The sequence below is a fragment of the Triticum urartu genome, chromosome 7A (assembly GCF_056163025.1).
Source record: "Triticum urartu cultivar PI428250 chromosome 7A, HENAU_Tu73, whole genome shotgun sequence".
In the NCBI taxonomy this organism is placed as follows: domain Eukaryota; kingdom Viridiplantae; phylum Streptophyta; class Magnoliopsida; order Poales; family Poaceae; genus Triticum; species Triticum urartu.
In genome coordinates this window covers 678,348,616-678,359,210 of record NC_141879.1, presented here as the reverse complement: position 1 = coordinate 678,359,210, position 10,595 = coordinate 678,348,616, and the positions used below count along the sequence as shown (strand labels likewise).

At 49.0% G+C, this 10,595-nt stretch overlaps 2 protein-coding genes across 2 annotated transcripts; both read right to left on the bottom strand.

Annotated features, from left to right (window-relative positions):
• Nucleotides 1-4,954: 4,954 nt before the first annotated feature.
• On the bottom strand, nt 4,955-6,021 carry LOC125521714 (uncharacterized). Its single transcript, XM_048686777.2, has one exon. The coding sequence runs from the start codon at nt 5,883-5,885 to the stop codon at nt 5,127-5,129; it is 759 nt and encodes a 252-aa protein (XP_048542734.1). The 5' UTR covers nt 5,886-6,021; the 3' UTR covers nt 4,955-5,126.
• Nucleotides 6,022-7,374: 1,353 nt separating this feature from the next.
• Nucleotides 7,375-9,376, bottom strand: LOC125525317 (berberine bridge enzyme-like Cyn d 4). The gene has a single exon (XM_048690316.2). The coding sequence runs from the start codon at nt 9,311-9,313 to the stop codon at nt 7,685-7,687; it is 1,629 nt and encodes a 542-aa protein (XP_048546273.2). The 5' UTR covers nt 9,314-9,376; the 3' UTR covers nt 7,375-7,684.
• Nucleotides 9,377-10,595: the final 1,219 nt, after the last annotated feature.

Below are 10,595 nucleotides of genomic sequence, written 5' to 3'. Positions count from 1 at the left end.
GTGCACAGGGAGCATGCAAATACATCTCATACTATCTCGTACAACTTTGGTCAAAGTTTGTAATGTTTGGCTTTTCAAAAAATCTATATGCACTACATTATAGAATAGAGGGAGTACAAGACAAAGTAAAAGTCTTTAATCCATTTAGAGTGTATATATATTGAAAGTGCTCACATCTTAGATATTATGTGAAATATTATATTTGACGCGCGAGGCAACCGAATCCATGGTCTTCACTGAGACTGTTGTCGTACAGCCTCCGCCAATGCCAGTGGCAGACCCAGAAATAAAAATGAAGGGTGGGCACATTTTCAAAAAATTGAGGCCTATCTCATTGGCTTGAAAGGAGACATGAAAATTTGCTAATTACTACTACACGACAAAAAAATCCCAAAAACTTGGGTGTGCCCCCCCCCCCTACGTCGACCCTCTCCCTCACCCATTGGCACATATATTCGACCAGAGTCGGCCCACACTACCCTGAAATGGCAGGATCTAGCCGTCAGAGGTCGTTGCAACCGATTTAAGGCGCGGATCCGCGCCGTGGCACACAGCCTACCCGAACACGAGGCGGTGTGCCACCCTCCCGCATTGACCTGCTGTCGCCGCCGCCCAAGAGGAAGTACCCCGGCACGTGCGGTAGTGGCACTTGGGGTGTTGGTTCCTGAAAAAAGGACTGAGACACTAGTCGTCGGTACTAGATTAGCTCCTTCTAGTCAGCGGAGCTAGCGGCGAGGGCCTATGACTTGAAGATAGTGAGCCTCTACAACAACTGGGCGAAGATCAACTTCCCCCTCAGTAGCCACAAGGTGCCAGAGTTCATTGCCATCGACCCCCAAGTGGTCTCCGCTACGAGGTGCAGGAGAGTTAGGTGGCCTTCGGGCAGCTCGAGGAGGTGTGCGTCGATAAGGAGTACACGGCCGAGCTCTGTCGGAATCATTTAGAGGTCGTCACTGAGGAGCGCCAACGTCTCGAGCTGCACAAGAAGGGGGCTACTGACGAGGCCGGGCCTTCCATTGCGGCAATCATTGAACTTTGCTCCAACGACCTTGACTCCGGGTCCAGCAACGACGGCTACTTTAATGGCTCCGACCACGACGTGAATTTGGACGAGCTCATGAACCAGGATGGTTATATTTTTTTAGTTTTTATTTCCATCGGATCAAATAGTTTATGCAATGTAGTTTAATTTCGTGTTGTGCAATGTAGTTTGAATCGAGTGGACTAATTTCAGTTTTTGTTTGAATGAAATTGTGTGAAAAAAAAGTTGGAGACTTAAATTTAAGAGATCGGCTAGGTACCACACTCTTTTAACTCCCGAAAATATAAGGCGTTAAAGTTCGAGGAGTCATATGAGGGCCTAAATTTTAGAAGACCGGCTAGAGATGTTCTAAATATTTGTACAAATGCAGATAATAATAAGTATTACAAAAGCAAAAAATTGTATGAAGAAAAGTACTTTACTTTCTATTCCTCCTATTGTAGATGTCCTTCTAGACCATCTCACTTGGGTGGACATGTCATTTGCTGAGACTGCAACATGTCCCGAGAGGCATTTGTTATGGGCTAATATTTTGCAGCAAGGATGCAATGGGATGGTTCTAGCATAGGATGGAAACAACCATGGTTTACTGTTCACCATGAATCCCACGTTCCCACTGTTCCCAGGCGTTAGAGTTAGGAGACCAGTGGTGGTTAAGAATGATACATATATAGGTCCAATTCAAAATTGATACACTGTATTTTCATAAAAGGTAAAATTCATACACTGTATAGTATAGATTGGGAATAGGCATGCTATCACAAGTGATTTTTGGCCCTAAGGTGTACTGAATAAGCACATCTAAAATCTCTACAATAAAAGGCATAGCCCACTCAACCATCCCCACTAGCAATTCAAAACTTATCCCTTCAGGCTAACAACACTCAGTCGTTCATCCCCTCGCCCCCCCCCCCTTCCATCCTCACCCTTATTCCAAACTATCCTTCCCGGACCTCATGACTATTCCGTTCTTCCCCGGCTGGCTCACAAGATGCCTAGCTGGCCGCGTGGCAATAATAATAGGAGATGATGGCGGCCCTAACATCAAGCTCGCGGATCGACCTCAGGCACGTCGAGTTTGGTTGGCATGCTTCGAGTTCACATCAGCTCGTCCTTAGTGTCCCTAGGGCCATAGTCTTGCATGCTTGAGCTCTTGCTGATTGTTCTAGCGTGTGGGCCTGCTCGGATCCTGGCGGCTTTGTTGACATAGGCATCCTCGGGCTCTACCTTGATGGCTCTCAAGCTAACCTCCCCCACCTTGATTACAACAATTATCCAAGGGCAAAGACAAGACAAGACGTTGATGATGACATGACCATGCACACACGTCACCTCAACGGCAACTAGAGGAGGTATGCATTATTTTACCCTTTTGCGGGCCATTTTTTGTTAATGCCACTAACATGAATAAAAGAATATTTCTTTTGAAACTAACGGCTAAGACTCATGTTAGGAATATCTATTTGTTTAGGCCTCCTTTGGTTTAGAGGAATTTCATAGGAATTCTAGAGGACAGGATTCTTATAGGATTTTTTCCTTTAGAGCCCTTTGGTTCATAGGAATGGATTCCTATTCTTACATAGGATTGGTTCCTATCCTCCACATTTTATAGGAAAATAGAAAAGAGCCTAGACTCAATGGAAAAATTCCTTTGATGTCAATCAAATGACATCTTATTTTCTATTCCTACTCATAGGATTTGAGATACATGTCATCTCGTTTCTTACACGATTCCTATTCCTATGATAATCCTATCCTATGAACCAAAAGAGGCCATAGTATAAACTAGATGACATTAAAAAAATACCAAGATAATACTTCATCTATTGTTGTAGCATGGTAAACTACACAATGTAATCTTGGCGAGTTCTTTGGGACACCCAACAAATTGTTCCTCGTTGGTTTTTCTTCGTTCGGTTGTCAATGTTATCTTGTATAAAACAAAATGCTTTTCTGTCTCGCTTTAAAATATTAACAAGGACTCAAGCGGCGGATGAGAAGACCAATGACATCTTATTTTCTATTCCTACTCATAGGATTTGAGATACATGTCATCTCGTTTCTTACACATTCCTATTCCTATGATAATCCTATCCTATGAACCAAAAGAGGCCATAGTATAAACTAGATGACATTAAAAAAATACCAAGATAATACTTCATCTATTGTTGTAGCATGGTAAACTACACAATGTAATCTTGGCGAGTTCTTTGGGACACCCAACAAATTGTTCCTCGTTGGTTTTTCTTCGTTCGGTTGTCAATGTTATCTTGTATAAAACAAAATGCTTTTCTGTCTCGCTTTAAAATATTAACAAGGACTCAAGCGGCGGATGAGAAGACCAATGACATCTTATTTTCTATTCCTACTCATAGGATTTGAGATACATGTCATCTCGTTTCTTACACGATTCCTATTCCTATGATAATCCTATCCTATGAACCAAAAGAGGCCATAGTATAAACTAGATGACATTAAAAAAATACCAAGATAATACTTCATCTATTGTTGTAGCATGGTAAACTACACAATGTAATCTTGGCGAGTTCTTTGGGACACCCAACAAATTGTTCCTCGTTGGTTTTTCTTCGTTCGGTTGTCAATGTTATCTTGTATAAAACAAAATGCTTTTCTGTCTCGCTTTAAAATATTAACAAGGACTCAAGCGGCGGATGAGAAGACCAATGACATCTTATTTTCTATTCCTACTCATAGGATTTGAGATACATGTCATCTCGTTTCTTACACGATTCCTATTCCTATGATAATCCTATCCTATGAACCAAAAGAGGCCATAGTATAAACTAGATGACATTAAAAAAATACCAAGATAATACTTCATCTATTGTTGTAGCATGGTAAACTACACAATGTAATCTTGGCGAGTTCTTTGGGACACCCAACAAATTGTTCCTCGTTGGTTTTTCTTCGTTCGGTTGTCAATGTTATCTTGTATAAAACAAAATGCTTTTCTGTCTCGCTTTAAAATATTAACAAGGACTCAAGCGGCGGATGAGAAGACCAAAACTCGAACTACCCAAAATGGACCCAAAAAATCGTTCTACGTGGGAGGGGTCAAGCTTATTCTGTTGCAGATTTATCAAATAGCCACATTTGTGAAATTAAAAACTAAATGTAGAAATTTTGTGACCACAATAAACTATGAGCCAAGACTTCAGACAAGATTCATCTATGCGCGGTACACCCGCTAGGCTAACGGTCTAAAAAAGATATTGAAAAAAAGACAATATAATAAAAAAGGGCTATAAAATAAAAAGGCGAACACACCATGTCGGTGTGCTAAGGAGAGGTTGTGGCACATTTGTAATGTGCAAATGTAGTCACAACCTAGGCATCATTTCATTTATCAGTTGATTGCAAAATTTTGTAGGTAGCTTACCAAGCTGATCGCTTGGTGTCAACTGCAATAAGAATCAACATTATAAACATATGTGATGAAGTTTGCATAAGCGGTATGGGACTAAACCTATCAGACCAGGGACAAAAATTTCAGAGGCACCGCTAGACGTAGTCGTGTTGGGTGGGTCGGCCTGGTGAGCACGCTGGGCTAGCCCAATAACAAGATAGCCACGTCCATTTCGTCCGATGCGGGTGACTTCGGCCGTTGGGTGGGTCTGTTATGATCTCTACCGTGCTGCTTTACTGGCCGTTAGATAGATGGGCGGGTGACTTGCGTTGCTGGGTGCTCTTCTTGGGTTCCAGTCCACCGGCCTGCGCCATCGGCAACATCGTCCCGGCCCTCACCTTCGCCATAGCCGCCGCGCTGAGGATGGAGACCGTGCAGGTGCAGCTCGGGACTCTTGCAGGGAAGGCCTGCACGCTCGTCTTCGTCGGTTTTATCATCAGTTTTTGATGTACAGTAGCATGTTGTGATTGTTGATTCCGAGTGTATGTATGTACATATACACTAGAGGCTTTGATTGACAACTCCCACGAAACAAAATCACTAGACCGAAGAAGAAGAAGAAGCTACTGCAAAATACTATCCTGGTGAATACACTTTGACCGGGAAGTGAAACTGAAGAAAACAAAAACAAATTTCTCTTATTTTGACAGGCAGGGATCACCGGAGCGCGGCCCTCCTCCGGCTGAACCGGCGGGCGGTGGCGAGCAGGCCGACCCCGACGCACACCGCCCAGGCGCCCATCTCCAGCGCCCACCGCATCGTCTCGGCCTCCACCTCCTCCTCCTTCGACTCGTCGCCGTCGTCATCATCGCTGCTGCTGTCTCCGACCATCTGCCACTCGTCCCCGCAAGCCCCACCGCACTCGCACGACCCCCACGAGGACGCATCATCCTCCTCCGGTATCCCCTCGAGCGGCGTCGCGCACCCGGCCCGCCTCGCCGCCCTAGCCCTGGCCCTTATGAGCACGCCGCCCTCCGCGAGGACCAGCACCTCCGCCACCCGCGTGTGCGAGCGCGACCCGGCCGGCCGGCGGCACTCGACGCGCCACCCTCCTCCGTCGAGCCGGCGCCGCGCGAAGAAGGCGCCCTCCGCCGCGAGCTCCTTCCCGGCGTACACCTCGAAGCGCGCGCCCTCGGGGGCCGAGACGCGGTCGGCGCTCGCGTACGCCGGCGCGTCGTCGGCCACGCCGCGGACGCGCAGGAGGTTGGCCTCGGCGGGGCACGCCGGCGGGAGCACGCGGCCGGCCAGCTCCAGCGCGGCGCCGCCGATGGCCGGGAGGTAGACGAGCGTGAGCTCCGCGGGCAGCGGCGACGTGGATGCGTGGGAGGAGGAGGAGGAGAGGCGGAGGTAGAAGGCGCGCACGTCGAGCCGCCGGGGCCCGAGCGGGCGGAGGTCGTCCACCGTCCCTCTGCACATTGCCGGCGAGCACAAGCACGTAGGTAGGATGTGGTTCCCTTGCTAGGTTTTCACTTCGACCTTCCTTGTGGTGGTGTTGTATGCGAGTAGGATGATCATCTCTGGTCTAGCCTGGTAGATAAAAGCGCGGGGGAGAAGGAGACCGAGCGGGTGTATCGGTGGGCGCGGGAGCTCCCGGTTTTCGGCGTGGCGTCCGTCAATGGAAACAGCAGAGCACACGGTTTGACATGGTCTGGTTTGGTTGGTGCCGACTGCCGAGCGAGCTGTGGGCGACCGGGACTCACGTCCCCGTCCCTGTCCGTCCGCCTGATACATATTTTTTCTTGCTTTGTCCTCTTGCTCCCTCACTCTACCTGGTGGGAGCACACGGTTTGGGCTTGGGTCGGCAATGGCGGCATGCGTGCTACCTGCGCCGGAAACCGCCATAACACTGCCAATTTTTAACACTATCGGTGGACTGGACTAGAGTCGCGACAACGAGGGAGCTTTGCTTTGCTTCGCAGCTGGACAATTTTTTATTTTATTTTTTTAACACTGCCAAGTTTGTTGTTGGGACATGATGAGTCCGGTGCGTCACCAGAGTAGATGGAGTTTGCGTCCCTTAGCCAAACTCTCCCCTCGCTCTCCTTTCACAAAAAGATTAAAAAAAAAACTCTCTCGCTCTCGGGATCTTAGAGGGCATCTCCGAGGCCGACCTATAAACCTACCGCATGCGTTTGGGTCGCGGCACCCATCCAACGCGATCATGTATCGGTCAGTGGCGCGACCGGACGTACTTTCTTACATGCTTGATCAATATTTTTCTAAATGCCATATTAAAACTTTTTAAGACATGGTTAACTTTTTCCTATACACATTTAACATTTTTCCAAATGTTTGATCAACATTTTACTAATAACTGTTCAATATTTTGTTCAAATGCTTGATTAACATTTTTATATACATGATGAAAATATCATAATTAAACAATGCATGGTCAACAGTTTTTCTATACACATTTAACATATTTCAAATGGTTGATCACCCTTTTTCAAATACTTATTCAACATTTTTTTCAAATGCTTGATTAACGTGTTTAAATACATGGTCAACATTTTTTCCATATGCATTTAACATATTTCAAATGGTTGATCACCATTTTTCAAATAATTATTAAATATTTTTTAAAATGCTTGATTAACATGTTTATATACATAATCAAAAAATTCATCATTTTTTGTTACATGGTCAATATTTCGTCTATTGCAAATGACTGAAATAGCATAAATTTTCAGTCAACTCAGGACAGGACAAGTAGCTTCTATGTTATTTGTTGGATTCACATCCAACAGTTCATCTGGAGAAAATTGACTAAAACGGAAATTTATTTTCGGGCACCTGAGCCATAGGTGCTCCCTTTTTCATCAGTTTCGTTAGTAAGTTAGCGAGTTTAGCGCGACGGATCAACAATCTGGGGCGAGAGTCTCGGGCCCTATTGATCTGCTCGTGGGATGGCACGAGCTTGATGGATCGCTCATTGTTTATCGGTGTTAGGGGCCTTGACCCCGTTTCTTGTGTAGTCGGAATAAACACAGAGCAAGAAAAACGGAGCTTGAGCAGTGCAACCACTGTGTTCCACCTGTGTTCTTTGCTAATTTTGGCCATTAGATAGAACCAACACCTAAGGGTAGGCATGCAACTCTTCCAACCAAGAATTATCATATGCGCGAACGATCCTTATTCTACTAGCTAGCTAGTTGGGCATTTGAAAGGCACTACAAATTAATCTCCACGCAAGAGCCAGCCTCGATCGATCATTACTACTTGGCCAGCAGCGGCGGGATGCTCTGCTCGTTCCTGAAGTAGTCCTGAGGATCCACCTTGGCCTTGGTGATGGCGAGCCTTTGGAAGTTGCCCTTGAAGTACTTCTCGCCCCACACCTTGCCGCTGGCGTAGGTGGAGACGTCGTTCACCACCTCGTTCCTGCCGAGGTCGAGGTCCCTGTAGTTGGCGTAGGCCTGCCTGGGGTTCTTGCTCACGTACGGCTCCATGAACCTGTACATGTCCTTGCTCCACTGCAGCGGCGCGGCGCCGCCTGCCTCGTCGAACCAGTAGTTGACGTACTGGATGTTAAAGAGGACGCCCTTGCGGTGCGGGAACGGCGTGGCCGCCTCGGGGGTGGCGCTGATGGCGGCGCCGTAGGGGTCCATGACCATGATCCCCGCACCGGGTTTTACGAGCCAGACGAAGATCTGCGCCCACACGGTCTTGGGGACGGGCTGGTAGACGTAGTCGGACTTGTACTCGGCGAAGGGCCTGAAGGTGTTGTTGCGGTTGAGGAGGTCGAAGAGGGTGGCCTGCTTGCCGAGGTGGATGAAGGGGACGGACTTGATCCAGGGCATCTCGTTGCAGTGCGAGGCGTTCATGCCGAGCTCGGGGAATTTGCTGCTCATCAGCGGCGTCAGGGTTTTGCAGGTGCCCAGGTACATGCCCTCGAACTTGGCGGTGTCGCCGAAAGCGATGATGCGGATCATGAGGTCGTCGGGGAGGGCCGGCGCGACCAGCTGCCACTTGTTGATGAGCTCTACGGCGCCTTCTCTCACCGTCTTGGGGATCTGGAACACGGTCACGGTGGGAGGCACCGGGAGGAGATTCACCTGCCACGACACCACGATGCCGAAGCTCTCGCCGCCGCCGCCCCTGACGGCCCAGAAGTGGTCCGCGCTCATGGAGCTCTTGTCCAGCAGTGTGCCGTTGGCGTCGACCACCTTCACGTCGATGACGTTCTCGGCGGCGATGCCGTACTTGCGCAGCAGCATGCCGAAGCCGCCGCCGGCGAAGTTGCCTCCTACACCAATGGTGGGGCAAACGCCGGCCGGGAACGCGAGCACGGGGCTGTTCTTGGCGATGCCGTAGTAGAGCTCGCCGAGCTGCGCACCGGAGTCCACCCACGCCGTGCGAGCCTTGGCGTCGACCAGCACGGCCCGCATCTTGTTGAGGTCGACGACGGCGAACGCCTCAGGGCGCTCGGACCGATACGACAGGCCCTCGTAGTCGTGGCCGCCGCTCCGCACGCGGAGGCGAACGGCGTGCCGGCGGCCGCACACCACCGCAGACTGGATGTGGGAGGCGTTGGTGGGGGTGATGATGTAGAGCGGCTTCACGTTTTGCGGCGACGACCACCGGGAGTTCCTGATGGTCTGCGCCAGGACGGTGGGGAAGTCAGGCGAGCTCTTGGCGTAGAGGAGGCGGGCCGGTATCGCCTTCACCAGGCATCCGAAGAAGTCCTCCTTGGCCGGCACCGGCGCCGCCGCGTAGGATACGGCGGCGTGGCAGGACAAGACGCAGATGAGGAGGGGCACCAGAGCAAAGGCCCTCGAGTTCGCCATTGTAGCTGATCGAGCTTGGAATGTATTGGCAGTGGACTTATATAGGCAGCGCGGATCCATTGGCGAGCTCAGCAAGCTAACCTAAAATTGGAGTGTTTAGCTGAGTCAAAGGTCTCCGTTCCACCAGGCCCGTGCGCCATGTGGCGATCGCGCCTCGCGAAATCGAGCACCGCCGCGCGTTTGGTTCAAGCACACAACCGACGGGATTGCAGCAGTGCCCTTCCTTTGCGCGCGAAACTGCAGCAGCGTTTAATGCGGGGGCGTTGAAAATTGAATTTACTTTAAATGCGTTTACTTCTGGAAATGTTACTGCAAATACTGCTTTCTCTTTTTCGATTTATAGGTTTCAATTAAAAAATCTCACCAACTAAGGTAGACGGTGACTGATGGAATATTTTTATAATTTATAAAAACACTCAATTAATGCTCTTATTTTCTTCAAAAAATTATGTTTACCAATGTATTAATTGCAATGCATGCATGCATACAATATATGCATTGCTTAATTTTCTCTTAATACTTGCATGCAATGATTTAATGCACCTTGTAATTTGAACTTGTGATCGGGAACAATTAAATTGAGCTTTATAAAATGAAAAACTAAGATTTTGAGATAAGCCCTATAAACCGGAAAAAAGAGAGTACTACGTTCACTGGAAAGTGTGGGAGTAGTATTTGTTTCTGGAAAAGTTACTTACTGCATTTTCTGTTGCTTAAATGCAGTACGGATTAATAGAAAAACCCAACCAAGACGAACGCCCCAAACCGCCTTCAAACCGGCTTCAAACGTGCTGACCGACACCCCTTATATCCAGCTCAAATATAGGGCGGATATGAAAAGGCCGGGGTGCATCCGCCACTTCAGGCCTGGCCCACACTGGCCCATCCGACCCCACATATATTCGTCTCCATCCCCTCTCCGAACCAAACCTAGTCACTTCACTCCACTCCACTTTCCTCCGCTCCACTCCACAACCCAAGCTCCCGTTCGACAGTGGATCCGAGGACGACCAGTGCGGATCCGTCGACAGGGGTGTCGTCCCGGGCGGTCTGGAGGAGGCAATGGACATCCGCATTGCACTCCACCGCTTCCGGGAGGATAGCGCCCGACCGATGGCAGACTCTATTCGGCGCGAGTTGATTGTGTCGGTGCACCCGACGCTCGAATCCTCCGGGGCTGGACCATATGGTTCTCCTGAGAGCCTTCCAATCTCCCTTTCCCCATCACCAGTCAGACCGAGTATGACTCCTACCGGGACCTATGTGCACGTCATGGGAAGGAGAGGACGAGAGCGGCGAAGGTGGCTGATGCAGCGTCACAGGTGGCCGCAGAGGAGGAAGC

What these genes read in the sequence shown, in the direction of transcription:
- LOC125525317 (XM_048690316.2), bottom strand. Translation starts at nt 9,313, where the DNA reads ATGGATCCGCGCTGCCTATATAAGTCCACTGCCAATACATTCCAAGCT.
- LOC125521714 (XM_048686777.2), bottom strand. Translation starts at nt 5,885, where the DNA reads ATGTGCAGAGGGACGGTGGACGACCTCCGCCCGCTCGGGCCCCGGCGG.